General features: G+C 35.9%; 1 protein-coding gene across 1 annotated transcript in view; it reads left to right on the forward strand.

The window, feature by feature from the left end:
• MAN2A1 (mannosidase alpha class 2A member 1) overlaps positions 1-18,361 on the forward strand; it is a 161,235-nt gene that overhangs the window by 51,633 nt on the left and 91,241 nt on the right. Inside the window, exon 5 of the mRNA XM_019940811.3 lies at positions 11,493-11,620. Within this exon, the coding sequence (XP_019796370.2) occupies positions 11,493-11,620 (128 nt within the window). The remainder of the gene's footprint in view (positions 1-11,492; positions 11,621-18,361) is intronic.

Raw genomic sequence — 18,361 nt, forward strand, 5'->3', positions numbered from 1 at the left:
CATATTCATTTTTCCTCTCTGGGCTCTGAGACATTGAAAGAGTTTTTACATTGCATCTGCTTCTGCTGTTGAGACCAGTGTTCAATTGAGAAGCGCACTGGGCTGTTGGAACCTAGAACAGTTTATGTGTTTGCCAGAATCTTGACCAGCTTCTCTGTGTGGACCTTTTGGTATAACATAAGGCTCCAAATGTGTGAATGGGGAAGGGTACCATTAGATATTGTGTCTTCACTGCATTGCTGGATTTCATTGCTCTGCTGAGACCGCAAAGTCTTTATCTAATCTTACTTCTTTTTTCCTAGGTTTATAGTTAAGTGAACCTTCTACCCTGTCCTTATAACTATCTCTGCTTATTGAAATCAGAGAAAAGTTTGAGATTACTTTCTTAAGTAATACAAATAATACAAATCCAAACTTACATTTTGCAAACTTACATGCATTCTGCATTATGAGTTCACTAGAAAAAAAAAATACCTTTAAAGTTCTTATACTAGCTAATTTATTATACATTTTATACAGGTCAGATTTTGTGCTATTTAACCAAAGCCTGCTGTAAAATTTGCAGAGCAGTGAGAAGTTACAGTGTGTCTTGTGATGTTCAGAGTAAATTGCAGATTTGGATTTAGTTTAGAGCCTAAAGATACATAGCATTTCATCAAAGGAATCAAAGCAGTCTCTCAAAGGAATCAAACCAGTGTCTAAAATAACTTTGATTCTACTAGTTGAAGCAGTGGTGTACATTTATTTTAGAAAGTATGTATCCCATCCCCATTCACCTGGATTGAGGTGTCTTTGCTTTGCTTTCACCTCTCATTTACATCAGCTATAGGCAAAAGCCATGAGGACTTCTCAGCCGCTCTGTCTGTTGGATACTTCTTCAGTCCTCTGGGAGAATTTCTTTGCAGCATTGACACTGACCACTCACTCCATTCTCCTTAAAATTCTTTCCTTTTTTTTTTTTTTTTTTTTTTTGTCTTCTGTGAGCCAGAGCTCTTTCTCCTGGTTCTAGTCCTGCATTGCTGAACATCCCTTTGTCATCATCCCTCTGACTCCCTCCTCTGCTCTTTCCTAAATATCCCAGTTCTCTTCTGTGGGGTAGCACCGTTTTGGTTCTCCTCATTTTGCATGCCCTGCCACACTGTTGTTTTAATTTCCAGGTGTGTGGGCTGCTTCCAGATCTAAAGCTCCAACCTCAATTTCGTTCTTCTTCCCTAGTTAAGGGTAACAGTAACAGCTAACACTATTGAATGCTTACTCTGTACTCAACGTAGGAGGCTTGTTCTAAACACTTAGATGTATTCATTCAGCCCATGCTGTAACATCCCTGTGTTAAGATCCTTCATTATCCTCATTCTACTGCTGAGGAAACCAATGCAGAGGTGGTAAGGAATGCGCCTAAGGTCCCCCAGCAATTAAGTGTGGACTGAGGACCAGAACCAGGAAGGCTCTCCCCAGAACCAGTGCTCCTGCCCACTGTGTGCTCTGCCTTTCGGTCTGCTGTTCATGTCGTCCAGTCAGTCCCCACAAGCCTGTCAGCTCTGCCTTTTTAGTATCTCTGCACAGTCACCCCCCGCCCCCGCTCTGTCCCCCTTACTCTTGTTTCCTGCTTTAACGAAAACCTCCAACTGGTCTTCCTGTTTCCAGCTTTGCCACTTCCAGGTGTCCTCCATTTCACCCACAGAATTAGGTTTCTAATATATGAGTCTGCCCATGTCTCTTCTTGGCTTTCAAATGCTTCAGTGACAATTCATTGTCAAAAGGTACAGCCCAACCTCCTTTGCCTGGCACATCCTTGCTTTTGTCCTCTGATTCCTCCCTGCTTGTCCACCCTTACCTCAGATCACTTCCTGCCTCACACCCCCCTCTTAGCCATGCTGAGCCACGTGGGTGTCCTCAGTCACAGGTTATTTCCTGCTTCTTAGGAACTTGCCCATGAGTTTAGCTGAGAATATATTTTTCCTTTTGTACATTGGATAATCTCAATCCTATTTATTCTTCAATACTCAGCTGAAATATTACCTCATCTCCAAAGCCTTCCTGTATTTTCTCCGTCCTCTATTCAACAAATATTGACTGTGCTAGACTCCAGGGATACAGGAAGTGAGTGAGACTTACCTGATCCCCACTCTCAGGGCAGAGCAAGGAAGACAATATAATTAACACAGTATCAGAATAAAGCATTTTCTTCTGTGGAAGCAAGAAGTGGGTCTTGGAAAGCTTCCTGAAGCAGGTGGTATTCAAGCTGAAACTTGAAAGGCTGTTAGAACTAGCCAGGTATAAAGAGGGTGGCAGAGGGTGAGGAAGGAATTCCAGGTTATGAGAGGAGAATTGTGATTATGGGCCAGGGATTAGCAAGAACATGGCATGTTCAAACACCTGAAAGAAGTTTATTAGGCTGCAACAGTGCAGGGGAGGGTGTGCATGCAGGGGCTGAGTAATATGTGGTCGTCAGGGAGATGCAGATTAAAACTACTACAAGATACTATCCCAAACACCTTAGAATGGCTAAAATCAAAAAGACTGACAACACCAAGGCTTGAAAAGAATATGCCGCAACTGGAATTCTCTCCAAAGTTAAATATACATCATGTGACCTGGGAGCTCCTTCCTAGGAATTTATCCAAGAAAAGTAAAAACATGTTCACCAATGTTTTGGTGAACAGGAAACAGTTCAAATGTCCATCAGTAAGATATTGGATTAAAATTTTGTGCCATATTTAAACAATGGAGTACCACTCAGCAATGAAAAATAATGAGTTACTGAAATACACAGAAGTATGAATGAATCTAACAAACACATTAGCAAAAGAATCCTGACACCAAAGAGTATTGTATGACTCCATTTTATGAAGTCTGAGAGTAAGTAAACTAATCTATTGTGATATAAATCACTAAGTAAGAATGTCTTTTTTGTTGGCGGGGGAGTAAGGTAGGAATTGATTGGAAAGGGGCAGAAGGGAACTCTCTGAGTTGATGGGAATAGCCTATGTCTTGAGTGTACAAATATCAGTTGTTTTGGGTAGTAACAGGGGTATAAACAGTTGTCAAAATACATCAAACTGAACACATGTATATTATGTGTTGTTATATCTCAATTATAAATACTTTAGAAAATACAGTACATCCATGAACATAATGATATATGTCTGTTTATTAAGATGGAAAGATGGTCATGGTATATAGTACTAAGTGAAATAAATTGATTAAAAACTATGCCTACCATGACCCTTCATGCATTTATAGCAAGATATTGAGTGGATTTTTAAATTTTATTTTTCAACCTCATATATTTTCTGGTTTATTTGAATGAACAGTTTATTTTGTTTTAGAAAAGTGAGAAAATGAAGTAATATTTACTATACAGTGAAATATTTAAAGTATATCTAATTATTAAAACTTAACAGAAACTATTAATTCAATCATCTAATATAAGAAATATTCTTAAATAAAATTTCATGACTATTTTATGCTATAGTTTTGTTTGTTTTTAGTGCTTAGGAGAAATCAGGGTAGTATAACATTTATAGTTCAGAAAAAATTTTTATTTAATTCATATTTTAATATAAGCCTGAATATATAAAGGGTATACAATGAAAGGTAAGGTGTGACTACTCCTGTCTTCTTGGCATCTAACTCTTCTCACAGGAGGCAGCTACTTTGACCAGATGCTTATCTAATTTATAGATACACAGGAAAAATATGTGCATGTACATATGTGCAAAGACACATTCATATTATACAAATGATAGCATGCCATGCACATTGTGCTTTTTTTTTTGAGTGCATCTTTTTTTTTTATTGTGGTAAAATGTACATAACTTAAAATTTACCATTTTAATGATTTTATGTGTGACATTCAGCGGCATTACATATATTCACATTGTCTTGCAACCATAACCATCTCCAGAACTTTTTCATCATCCCAAACTGAAATGCTATACCTGTTAATAATTCCCCTTCCCCTCTGCCCTGGCAACTACCATTCTGCCTTCTGTCTCTATAAATTTGACTATGCTAGGTACCCCATATAAGTAGAATCATACAATATTTGTTTTTGTGTGTGTCTGGCTTATTTCACCTAACATAATGTCTTCAAGGTTCATCCATGTGGAAGCATGTGTCAATTTCCTTCCTTTCTAGGACTGAATAATATTCCATTGCATGAATATACCATGTTTTGTTTTTTCATTCATTCATCAATGGACGTTTGGATTGTTTTTACCTTTTGGCTATTGTAAAAATGCTGCTATGAATATGAGTGTACAAATATCAGTTTGAGTCCTTGATTTCAGTTCTCTTGTGTATATACCCAGAAGTGGAATTGCTGGATCATATAGCAGTTCTATGTTTAATATTTCACAGAAGTCCCATACTGTTTTCCACAACAGCTGCACCATTTCACATTGCCACCAGTAGTACCTGAGCTTTCCAGTTTCTCCACATTCCTTATCAACACCGGTTTCCTGTTTTTCTTTTCTTTTCTTACTTTTTTTTTTTTTGGATAATAGCCCCTAATGGGTTTTGTACCATGGTTTTTAAACTTAATATATCTTGGAGAACCTTTCAGGAACCTTTCTTTTTAAAAACTATATAAAAGTGTTTGTTATGAGTGGGCCTTAATTTTTTTTTTTAACATCTTTATTGGGGTATAATTGCTTTACAATGGTGTGTTAGTTTCTGCTTTATAACAAAGTGAATCAGTTATACATATACATATGTTCCCATATCTCTTCCCTCTTGCAAGTGGGCCTTAATTTATGTAACTTCTCCTGATTAATGACCCTGTAGTTTTGTTTCTGGTCTTTTGTGAATGCATAAAATGTATCTTTATCTTTAGTGTATATAGTCATCCGTTGATAATCCTCAGGGGGTTGCTTGCAGAACCTGCCCCAGATACCCAAATCCTTATACAAAATTGAGTAGTATTCGCATTTAACCTACGCACATTCTCCTGTGTACTTGAAATCATCTTGAGATTACTTATAATATTTAATACAATGTAAATGTTATGTAACTAGTTGTAAATACAATGTCAATGCTATGTACATAGTTGCTAGTGTGTGGTAAATTCAAGTTTTGCTTTTTGAAACTTTCTGGAAATATTTTTCTTTTTAAAATTTTCCTTCAGAAGTTGATTGAATTTGTGGATGCAGAACCTGTGGATATGTAGGGCTGACTGTACAGTGCTTTTATTTATTTTTATGTATTTTCTGACTTCATTTTAATGAGCATAGATAAAAGTATATATGCATTTTAAAATTTGATAGTTATTGCCAGCCTTAAGTAACAATACCTATTTGTAAATATCCTTGACATCACATGTTACACAACTTTTTGATCTCACTGAAGTTTTAATTTGCATTTCCTCATGAGTGATATTAAACTTCTTTTCATTTTCAGGAGCTAGTTATTTCTGAAATATCTGCTTCGTATCTTTTGTTTGCTTTTCTTTTGGGTTGTTGGTACCCTTTTCTAGTAGGAACGCCCATATTTAAATGGCGAGCAAAACAGATATGATTCCTGCCTTCATGAGCTTACAGTCTATTGAGGGACAAAGACAGTAAACATGCAGATGTGTTATTAAATTTTGTGATAAATGCTATGAAAGAAAAGTTTTGGATTTTATGAAAGATAACAACTTAGGTGGGGTTTGGGTGGAGTGTGGTGGCCAGAGAAGGCTCCTGATAGATCCGCTATGAGCCAGTGAGGTAAATACTGGGAGGAAAAACATTCCAGACAGAGAGCATGGACTGCAAACTCAAAGAAAGGGTATGGCTGGAATGAAGTGAGGAAGAAATGAGGAGATGACTCATTGGTCATCTGTCCCTCGTATACTCTCTAAAGATGGGTGTCTATAATACTCAGAGATATATGATCAGTTTCCCCAATTATTATGTGAGTGGTTTTTAAAACAAATCTTATTTTTATGCTCTTATTAGATATTCCCCACGAAAGTCATATGAGTCAGATAATCTGATGAGCAAATGCTTTTAGCCTATTAATTGATTCATTGAGAGCCTCCATCTTTTTTAATTTTCCATTTAACTAATTTTTTATTTAAGAATGAATCACCATACATCATCTTGTATTATTTCATATTTCCCCATACAAATTCAACTCGTTTTCTCATGTGAAATTAATTTGTGATTCTTTGAAGCTTGCTAAATAATGCATTGTTTGCTACTAAGTTATCTGTAACAATTTTCCCATTAGGGAACAAAGCTCTTTGAGACTGTCCTTCTGTGTGTGACTAAATTTCAAATGTGTGATGTGTCTACATAGGGGAAAAAGTGACACTCAGAGAAAATGATTCGCAACTTCTTGTGCTTGGCAAGTAAATTCATAAATGTAAATTCTGGATCTTGGGCAAAGTGAGCTGTGACAGATATACTCAGCTTAATTTTGATCAGTATTTTCTTAAGTCTTTTATATCAGATTCTCAAGCAGAGAAATTGTAGAAACAGAGAAGTACATAATGGCTTACAAATCAACCAATTAAAAAAGTAAGGGTGTTGTGAATTGTGAAAGTTAGTGCCTGTTTTCCTATTTTCTGGATTTGCTGCACGTATATACTTCTTTCTCTCCCTCTCTTTCCCAATCTTTTCATTTGTTTCTGGATCTCTTGTTTATTAGAAAATATTAGGAAGAGCATTCATGCAAAAAATTTGCCAGAAACCAGAGCGTCTCTTGGTAGAAATTAAGCAATAGACCCTATGAGGTGGTCACATCTTCTTTGATTTTGTATTTCCCTTTTTTTTTTTCAGAGTTAGAGCAGTGGTTGTTATTGGGGAATTAGATCTGGGTAACTTTTATTTACAATTTTCTGCATCCTTTCAACTTTTATCATTAAAACAATAGGCATTGCTCTCCTAAAAGTAGTATAAGTAGTATGCCCATTTTCTTTTTTTTCCGAACAACCTTCTATTGAAGTATAGTTGATTTACAATGTTGTGTTAGTTCCAGGTGTACACAGCAAAGTTATTCAGTTATGCATATATGTGTGTGTGTGTGTGTGTGTATATATATACTCTTTTTCAGAGTCTTTTCCATTATAGATTATTAAAAGATACTGACTATAGTTTCCTGTGCCATACAGTAGGTCCTTGTTGTACTCCCCTGACAATGGCAGAGAACTAGCTCAATTCATGCTTGTTGAGCACTAAGTGAGTGGAAATACTTGGAAGCACCTGTACTTATTCTAAGTAACTTTTTCTATAGGTGTTTCCCATTACCTGATTTTTAAAAAATTACGAAGGTGTGGAATATACAGCTTGCAGTCTGTCTTTATTTTGTGTTGCTAACAATGGCGATTTTAAATATGGTACCTTTTGTAGGCTAACATAGCTTTTCTGCTATTGCTTATAAATATTTTTCTCAGTATTTCCTGGAGTGTTGTTTCTGTAAGACTGTCAGGCCTATTTTTTGTACCTATCACTACCTGATGATGATGGTGGCTGTGCTTTTCAGTCATTAGGTCAGTGTTTTCCTCATGTATATTTGGACCATTTTGTTTTCCTGTCATTCTTCAGGTACTTCTTAAGTGCTTATCACATATGTTCTAGAAATCAGGGGTAAACATGGCAAATGTGTGCACTTCTGCAGTTTTTATGTGTGCATGTGTATTTTTTGTTTGTTTAACTGGTCAAGTGGCATGTGTTTTTGCCTAACACAGTGAATATTTTATATCAAGCCTGACCTTCCTGCCTGTAAGAATGTCTGGTTTATAATCTGGTTTTCACCATTCATATGTATAGACTAGGGAGAACAGGCAGTTGAGTGAAATAGGAGTACTCACTAACCTGATTATTTGGCCAGGTGTCCACTCATTGTCACATTGCTTCATATCTTAAATCATGTTGTCTATTTTCTTCCCTTTTGTTCTACCTGATTAGAGAAACTTTCTTAAGAAAAACTAAAACCTAAGTTCTTTCTGGCCTGCTATTATAACATCACTTATGCCTCTTGTGACCTCCTCATGTAGTTTTTATTAAAAACCTGTGTGAGCCATTTCAAATATCAGTCCTTTGGCTTCCACGACATAATATTTTGGCTTTCTTATGAGTTTGTTTTAAATCACTCAGACTGAAGATTAAAAAAAATAAACCGCAATCCATTCTTCCCCACTAATTTAATGGCTATTTTAATAATATAAAAATTTTTTAAATTTATTTCTCAACTTTATATTCTGACCTACTGATGTGTCCATTTCTGAGTAAGTCACAGTTATATGGTAGCTTTTTTTTTTTTTTTTTTTTTTTTTTTTTTTTTTGCGGTACGCGGGCCTCTCACTGTTGTGGCCTCTCCGGTCGCGGAACACAGGCTCCGGACGCGCAGGCCCAGCGGCCATGGCTCACGGGCCCAGCCGCTCCGCGGCATGCGGGATCCCTCCGGACCGGGTCACGAACCCGTGTCCCCCACATCGGCAGGCAGACTCTCAACCACTGCGCCACCAGGGAAGCCCATATGGTAGCTTTTTAAACTATGAAAACAACTTTTACCAAGGAGAAGTGCAGGTTGTGCCTCATTACTCTTTTCTAGAATGTCTCAGGTCATAGTCACAGATTTGACCTTTTTATCTTTAACATTTCTTTTCACCTCAATTTCCTCTTACACTGTCCTTCTGCTTGGTCCTTAACTCTCCTTTTGACTGTTTTCTCCAGACTTCCCATCATTCTCTATTTCATCTTTGTTTCATTCCTCCAAAACTTAATTTTATATTGGCCTTTTCCCCTAAACTTAGTTTTCTTTTTCAGTTAGGTCCTTTTGGCTGCCTCACTGTCACATCAAATAGCCTTATCCAAATTTATGTTTATTACTGCAAAATGATTCCCTTCTCAACTGAACTGCACTGTCTATGTGTATTAACACCACCACCCCATTAGACCCCTGGAATCAAAACCCTAAGTCATTCGTACTTTAATCCTTTCTTCTATGTCAAGATATTTCTCAATTCCCACTGATGCTTCGTGAAGCATCTCCTCTCTCTTCCTCCCCGTTCATTTCTCCTACATGAATCATATTCCAGGTCATGTCACTTTATACCTATATTTTTCACACTCCTTTTTAACTGACCTTCCCTGTTCAACTTATGTTGCATATGTCTGTGAACTTCATCTAATAACAAACTTTATGTTACTACTCATTTTACACTGAGAATCTCATTCACTCATTCCCTCTTCATCTAACAACAGAGAGTACCCATGAAATGCCAAGTAAGCTTCTCAGTGCTGGGCCTGGAAAAGTGAACAAAACATGTCCTGGTCCTTGTTCTCTTGGAGCTTATGTTATAATGGTGGGTGGGGTGAGGAGGGAGAGGAAGCAGTAAATGAACAAGGCCATTCTGGTTTGTGAAAAATACTATTGTGTGATAGAGTGTGGAGGTACAGTGGGAGTGTTGATTTAGGCTCTGTGGCCCAGAGACTTTCTGGGTGTCCCAGAGACTTTTATTTGAGCTGAGAAATGAGGGCAGCTGGGATCAGCCATGTTGGGAAAGATAGGAGAGAAGAAAATAGATAAGAAAATCCTGAAAAACATATTAATGAGTGAGAGGCTTTCATGTCTCCCCCATAGTAATAGATAGGATAGTCTTTAAAGTAATCATTGTGTACAGATAAGAACTCTGTACACAATCACAGTAGCATCTCAGGCATCATGCAGAGGGGGAAGGGATAAATTATTCACAGATAGAGCTGAGGAAATATAATATGTGTCATTCTTTGCTTGGTTGGCTGTTTCTTGGAGCCCATTTATGCCTATGGGACAGGGAATATGTAGCAAAATAAAACTGATATAGGTGAGAAATTCCATCAGTGGAGTGATTTTTTTCCATTTAATATTAAGATTACTTAATTTATAGTTTCTATTCTCTATTCAAGAGCAGCAAAGCATTTGTTTTGACCAATTTATTTCTGATATTTTCCAGAAGATCTGTTTATTGGAATACTGAGATAAGGAGGTCAAGTTTCTATATTTGATGACTAGAGATTAAGTCCCAAATCTGTCCTGACATCTCAGGCTTCCAAATACTGCTCATAGGCATAAGGGGTGTGACTGGTCCATGGCTTCCAGGGTGTGGCTAAATCAGGCAATCACCAGAAAGACAAGAAGAACTAACTGTAAGCAAAGTCCCATAGGCAGTAAGAGTGGGACAAAATAGCCTTGGATTTAGTTGTGTTCTTAAAGAAATACAATTTTCAGAAATTTCCAGCTTCTTTCTTACAAGTTCTTGATGTGGGCCTGTGAGAATCTGAGGTTTGACTGGAACATTGGAGTTTCTTTAGACACTATATAATGAGCCATCATATTCTCCATATGAAATTGTATTATTTGGTGATCCCCATGGTAATATAGATGTAATCTCTTTTTATTTTATACAAGGAAATCACTCATGTATTCATTCATTTTTAGAAATTGTGTCCATTATCCACTCTGTCATTGGTTCTATGATCATGCATATATTTGAAAAAATTGGATGTTCTGTTAATGCTGTGGCTTCTGTTACATGCTTTGTAGGAAAATGTTTATTCTTTATGCCTCTGGTCTGTTTCAACTAAATTTGGCTTGGTGCTTGGCTGTTAGCTATAGGCATTCCGTGATGTTTATCCTTATTAAAGCTGCTTTTGCTTCTGAAATTTTACATCGTTTTCAAAACCACCTTGTCGCAAACTCAGAAGTCTGTGGCACTTAAAAGGCTTGCTTAAGTTCTGACCATTTACACTTCCTCAGGTAGTTCTTCAAATTTTTGATAGTTGATGATTTTTTTCTGTCTCTGAGGAAGGTATCTTCTTGTAACAATTTAGTTCTCCAGGGCTGTGGTCTAGTTACTTTGTGAAGTATTATGGTAAAGAGCACTCAATGAACAGATAATGATAATGTTAGAGCTTTTGGCTCAATAATGAAAGATAAACTATATAGCCTACATTATAATCGACTGGAGCAGGGTGCTTTATAATGTTTTCTGTATTCCCAGAAGCATGTGATATTTACTAGCTTTACTTTTATTTTTATTACTTCTGTAGTTTGCATGATTAACTTATCAGTGTCAGAAGTACTAAAATAAGTCCTGATTTTTCAGCATAGGTGTAATGAAACAAATATTGTGCTTAAAATGACAGTCCTCCAATTAACATTCATCAAGCATATACTCAGGTATTTGCTAGGTGCTCGGTCAGATCCAGAAGTAAATCAGACGTGGCTGCTGACATCAGGAATCTTTGAAGTTGTATGGGAGATTATACCCTTATGAAATAGAACTGGCAGAGTGACCTGCATGGCTTTGCCTAGGGCAGGAGGAGCAGATACTTTACTAAGGACGCTTTATCACCAGGGTCCCAAAGTTGAAATTCATCCACTGGTTTAAAAAAAAAAATTAACAACTAGTGTGAATACTGGTTACATGTAAAGGCTGTCTCTAATGTTTATGATGTCTTACATTTTTATTTGAACTTTTCTTATATATGTTAATGTAAACTCTTATGTTATTTTCTCCCTAGTTTACTAGAAAACGGTCAGTTTGAAATTGTGACAGGTGGCTGGGTTATGCCTGATGAAGCTGCTCCACATTATTTTGCCTTAATTGACCAACTAATTGAAGGACATCAGTGGCTGGAAAAAAATCTAGGTATGTATTCTTATCTTTCTCTTTCATTTGGACTGCTTTGGAAAATTAATTTTGGGGAATGTGAGATGGGGCTTTTTATGTTTTTTAATAACTAATTTTTCTAGCACTGATTATTACTGAATAATTTATTTTTTTATTGATTTATGATGTTTCTTGGATCATAAACTCAGTTACATAGATATAATATGGTCACTCTTAGGGTCATCTACCTTGTTTCACCTATTTATCAATTTTACCTATTTATTAATTTTAGTATTTTTTTCTAAATCTATCCCCCTGGGATTTTAATTATATATTAGTTAAGACACTTGATCATAAAAGGCAAAAACCTAGTTTACTAGCTTAAGCAAAGAAAGAAAAAAGGAAAGAAAAATGTTAGTTTTGTCATTGAGAATTCCAGAGATAGGGTAGCTTCAGGTAAGGTTGGATCCAGAGGACTTAGATTATGTCATTGGGATACTGTCTCTTGACTCTGCCGTAGACAACCAGGACTCTGCTCTTCTTGGTCTAACAATTAGGAGGAGTTTTCCTTAATACCTTACCTAATTGACCCACTTTGGGTTAGGCGCTTATCTCTGAGCCAGTTTACTGAGGCCAGAGTTAAAGGAGCTGAAATCCCTGAGGCCTGGTTAATTTGATGGAAATGATCATGTGGGGAAAGTGGTTTGGGGCAGGGTCAGCCTTGCCTGAACCATGTGAATGGGTCCTCCATGGGGAAGAAGTATCCTGTTACAACAAGAAGTGGGGAAGGGTATTCTGAACTGATAAAATCAGATGTTCATACAACTCATAAGAACATAGGACTACTCGAAATCTTTGTGGTATCGAATATTTGCATTCTGCAACATGGTATGTAATTGTTTTCAAATATTTCATATCTCTCAGTACGATTTTGTAGTTTATGGTAAATATACATGTTTTTATTGAAGTTATTTCTAAATAGTTTATTATTTTAAAGAATTCTTCTGTTAGGGATAAAATCCCCCCACCCCCATTAATATTTTGTTTACTTTTTATTTTGGAATAATTTCAAACTTAAAAGTTGTAGGAATACTACAAAGAACTCCCATAAGGCCCCCAACCAGATTCACCAGTCATTATTTTGACACATTTGCCTATTTTTTCCTCTTTCCATATTGTTATTGTTGTGATTGTTATAGAGTAAGTTGCAAATATCATACCTGTGCTGAAAAGAGTTAACATAGCAGATCTGAAACTGCTATCCTTAGAAAGATCTTGCTTGCAAAGTTGGCTGTTGGCTGGTGTCTGAGGACTTGGATTTCTTAAATGATGAGTGACTCACTGTGTTTAAACTATACAAACAGGCAGTGTATGCTAAACATTTGTTTCCCTTCTGGGAGTCTAGAATCATATTATGTACTAGACAGAGGGTGCCTGCATGACCAGACCCCAGTAAAAACCTTGGACACTGAGTCTCTAGTGAGCTTTCTGGGTTGACAGCATTTCAGGTATTGTCACCATTCACTAGTGGAGTAATTAACTCATCCTGGGTGATCCACAGGGAGAGAACTCTTAGAAGCTTCTGCCTGGTTTCCTGTGGACTCTGCCCTGTGTGCCTTTTCTCTTTGCTGATTTTGCTTTGTATCTTTTCACTATAATAAATCATAGCTGTGAGTATGACTATATGTCTAGTGCTGTAAGTTTTCTTAAGTCGTGAAATCTGGGAGTGGACTTGGGGACCCCCTACTCAGTGCCACTTTTCTTAAATACTTAATTATATTCTAAGCCAAAATATTCACTTTATAAACCTCAGTTTTTGTGGATTTTTTTTTACGTTTAGCTTTTATGGATGTGTAATTTACATGCAGTGCAACACATAAATCTTAACTGTAGAGTTTGAGTTTTGACAAATGTAACTCTGCACCTTGTAAATTAGAGTAGTATTCTCAGTTTTGTTTAAACGGTTTAGAACAACATGTTGTTTTGGACACTGTTTTTACATTTGGTTTGGGATACTTTTTAAATTGTTTAGTCTTTGGTGGTTAATTTCTGCTTTTACTAACTTTATTATATAAATTTGACCATTAGAAACTAAGTTTGAGGTTTTAAGGTTATCTTTTGCCTAAAATATCCATTTTGTAACTGTTCTCTGACTCCTCTTAAGCTTTAATACTAGATATATTTGGAATAATCCAGTTTTATTAATTATATTATTCATGTTGCTCATGTTCTAATTTTTAAGTCTATTAGATTTGCCAAAAACTGAATGATGTATTTTACTCTTTTTAATGATTGTTTCCTGTAATTTTTCTTGTTTTTACTTTTTTATATTTTGACAGTCTTGTTCTTACATGAAAACACAAAATCTTTCCTGGTTTTATTGGCATATGTACCATCTTTATAAAATTTTGGATTTTTCATATACTGCATTTCCCCCCTAAGTCTTTCACTTGCCCCCTTTAAAAAAACAGATTCGCTTATACCAAGGAAAATCCTAGAAGGATACTGGGGTCCTTTTTATGTCTCTCCCTAGCTTCTACCTCATTTTGTATCAGTTTTTAAAAATGTCGTTTACGTTCTTTCTCTTCTACATCGTTAGTTCTCAGGGATTCTTTAATCTGTTGCAGCTAGGTTGCTATTCCTGTGTATCAGGTGATTTTGATGCAGAAAAGATCATCAGTGATGATGAAATCTCAGGCATCACTAATTTTTCATGTTGATTTTTATTCTTGTTTGTAAGCTTATTCTGTCCTAGTTATTTGGGACAACACATACTCCTTTTTTTTTATTTTATAGCTTCATTTCATTTCATTTCAAATTTATAGAGTCGCATGATAGTATTTGAGAGGGGCTCCTATATATCCTGTAGGCTTGGCCCTCTGTATTCACCAGTTTCACATCTGATGATTCAACCAACAGTGGACAGAAAATAATTGAAAAAAAAAATCTGGAAAGTTCCAAATAGCAAAACTTGAATTTGCCATGCCTGGCAGCTACTTACATAGTATTTACATTGTATTTATCACTATTTACATAGCATTTACATTGTATTAGGTATTATAAGTAATCTGGAGGTGATTTAAATTATAGGCATACCTCATTTTACTGTGCTTCACAGATACTACGTTTTTTACAGATTGAAGATTTGTCACAGCCCTGTGTTGAGTAAGTCTGTTGGTGTCATTTTTCCAACAGCATTTGTTCACTTTGTGTCTCTGTGTCACGTTTTGGTAATTCTAGCAATATTTCAGACTTTTTCATTGTTAATGTATTTGTTATGGTGATCTGAGATCAGTGATCTTTGTTTCTATTGCAAAAGGATTATGACTTGCTGAAGGCTAGCGATGCTTAGCTGATTTTTAGCAATAAAGTTTTATTTTGTTTTGGTTTTCTTCCAGTTTTATTGAGATATAATTGATATACAGCACTCTGTAGGTTTAAGATATACAGCATAGTGATTTGACTTACATACATCGTGAAAAGATTATCTCAGCAAGTTTAGTGAACATCTGTCACCTCATATAAATACAAAATTAAAGAAACAGAAAAAACAATTTTCTCTTGTCTGAGAACTCTTAGGATTTGACTCTCTTAACAGCTTTCATATATAACATGTAGCAGTGTTAATTATATTTATCGCGTTGTACATTACATTCCTAGTACTTATTTCTCTTTATAACTGGAAGTTCACCTTTTGCCTGTCTTCATTCAATTCCTTCTCCCACCCTCACCTCTAGTAACCATAGATCTGATCTCTTTTTTCTATAAGTTTGTTTGTTTGTTTTTGAAGTATATTTGACCTACAACATTATGTTAGTTCCTGTTATACAGCATAGTGATTCGATATTTCTATGCATTTCAAATTGATCATCACGATAAGTCTAGATATGGCACCATGCAAAGATATTACATAGTTATTGACTATATTCCCCACACTGTACATTGCATACCCATGACTCATTTATTTTGCAACTGGAAGTTTGTACCTCTTAATTTCCCTCACCTATTTCTTTCCTCCTCCCAGCCCCCTCCCTTCTGGTAACCACCTGTTTGTTCTCTGTATCTATGACTCTGTTTATGTTTTATTATGTTTATTCATTTTGTTTTTTAACTTCCACATATAAGTGAAATCATTACAGTATTTGTCTTTCTCTGTCTGACTTATTTCATCAGAAATATGTCCTCAAGTTCCGTCAGTGTTGTCACAAATGGCAAGATTTCATTCTTTCATATGCCTGAATAGGATTCCATTTTATATATATGTGTGTGTGTGTATATATATATACACACACACACATATATATACACACACACACACACACCATCACGTTTTCTTTATTCATTGATCCATCTGTGGATACTTAGGTTGCTTCCATATCTTGGCTATTGTAAATAATGCTGCAGTGAACATGGGGGTACATGTATCTTTTCAGATTCGTGTTTTTGTTTTCTTCAGATCAATACCCAGGAGTGGAATTGCTGGGTCATATGGTAGTTCTCTTTCTAATTTTTTGAGAATTCTCCATACTGTTTTCCATAGTGGCTGTACCAATTTACATTCCCACCAACAGTGCACAAGGGTTCTTTTTTCTCCACATATGAAGTATTTTTTAACTAAGGTGTGTACATTTTTTTTAGACATAATGCTATTGTACACTTAATAGACTACCGTAAACATAACTTTTATATGTACAGGGAAACCAAACTATTGTGATATTCACTTTATTGCAGTGGTCTGGAACCAAACCCACAGTATCTTGGAGGTATGCCTGTATACAAGAGGATGTGTGTAGGTTATATGCAACTACTACACCATTTTATATGACTTGACATCCAAAGATTCTGGTATCTTCAGGGGTCCTGAAACCAATCTTCCCTGGATACCAAGGGACTCTAGTTAGATTCCCATACGTGTTTTTCTGGACCATTTGAGAGTAAGCTGGAGGCATCTTGTCTCTTTGTCTCTCAATACTTTATTGTGTTATTTCATAAGAAATAAGGATGTTTTCTTAGATAAGCAGAAGATAGTTATCAAATCAGGAGCGTTAGCAATACTACAATCTAGTTCACAGGTTATATTCAAATTTTGTCAATTGTCTCAATAATGTTTTTTAATAAAGACTGCTTTTTCCCCTCCAAATCCAGAATCCAACCTAGGATCACGTATTGCTTGTACTTGTCATGTCCTTTTAGTCTCCTTAACCTGAAACAGACCTCAGCCTTTCTCTGGATTTCTTGACGTTGATATTTTTGAGGAGTGCAGACCTCTGTTGTAGAAAGTCTCTCAATTTGAGTTTGTCTGTTTCCTTTTGATTAGCTTTAGGTTATTTATCTAGCTGATCTATCTATGTCATCTAACCTAATTTATTTTGCTAGAATATCACTGTAGTTATTTTCTGTTTTCCTCAATGCATCCTGTCAGAAGGCACTTGTCATCTCTTTGTCCCCATATTGGTGATGCTATTCTTGATCACTTGTTTAAGTTGTGTCTTTTAATTTTCTTTACTGTACTGTTACATTTTCTGCCTTTCGAATTAATAACTAATTTGTAGGACATACATTGAGAATAGGTAAATATCCTGTTCCTCGTCAAACTTTAATGTTTTAGTTTTAGGATCCATTGGTGATTTTCTAATTCCATCATTGCTTCTATAATTATCAGTTAGTATTCTATTAATACTAAAAGGAAGAGCTTTCCTTTTTATTTTCAATTTATTTGTGAGCTCATGGGTTCTTATTTTATTCAATGGGCTATAGTCCAGTACTATTAGTATTTATTTTGATTCCCCAGTTGTCCTGCATTTGGCCAGTGGAAGCCCCTTCAACTATCTCCTGATTTATTTTTATATGTTCCCATGACCCTTTGACCATTTCTTTAATTTATGCCCCAAGAATATGTTCCAGGGTTATCTTGTACTTTCCTAGCCTCAGCTCTGGAATAAGTAATTTCTTTAAGGTTATTTTTAATAGAGCATGGCATTTAGAGGTCAAAGTCTGGGATTGAAGATAATGTTTTTGGTACTGAGGTGTTATTGCACTGAGCTAAGAAATGTGTGTGTGTGTGTGTGTGTGTGTGTGTGTGTGTGTATGTGCATGTGTGTGTGCATGTGTGTGTATATCTATATATAGAGAGAGTTTGTTTAAATATATATTTGTGTGTATATATGTATATTTATTCATGTTAGTACTACTATCTCCTATTTCAACTCAGTATCATAGGGTTCTGCTCTTTCATATTTACATACTCTATAGTTCCTTTCCTTAACAGTGTAAAACCTGGCTCCTTTATTCTAATTTACTCAGTCTTGAAACACATGAAAGTTTCAGAATTGCTAAACCTATACTACCACAAAAACCCAAAATTACTAAATAGAGTTCAAGATTTCTTTATAATTTTTTGGAGGTAAATTACATACGTGAAATGGACAAATTACATGGTCACTTTGAGTTTTGACACATACTCTTGGTCCTCTGACAGTTCTGACTTTTCCTTCTCAGTCTCCTTGGTGGCTTCTCACCTCTGTGTTAATCTTCAATATTGTTCTACAGAGTTCTCTCTGTTCTCTTTTCTGTTATCCTGTGTTACACGTATTTGCATCATAATCTCTGCAACTAGAATCAGGATCAAGATTGACTCATTTTTGTAATCCTAGGGCCTCTTTTAGGCTTCGGCATATGAAAGGTGCTAAACAAGTGTTTGAGTGAAAAAAATGTGCACAATTCTATTACTTATGTCGATTTATAGGCTGTTTGTAGAAGCCTTCTTTGAGAATCCTGAAT

This window comes from Tursiops truncatus, chromosome 3, assembly GCF_011762595.2.
Source record: "Tursiops truncatus isolate mTurTru1 chromosome 3, mTurTru1.mat.Y, whole genome shotgun sequence".
Lineage (NCBI taxonomy): Eukaryota > Metazoa > Chordata > Mammalia > Artiodactyla > Delphinidae > Tursiops > Tursiops truncatus.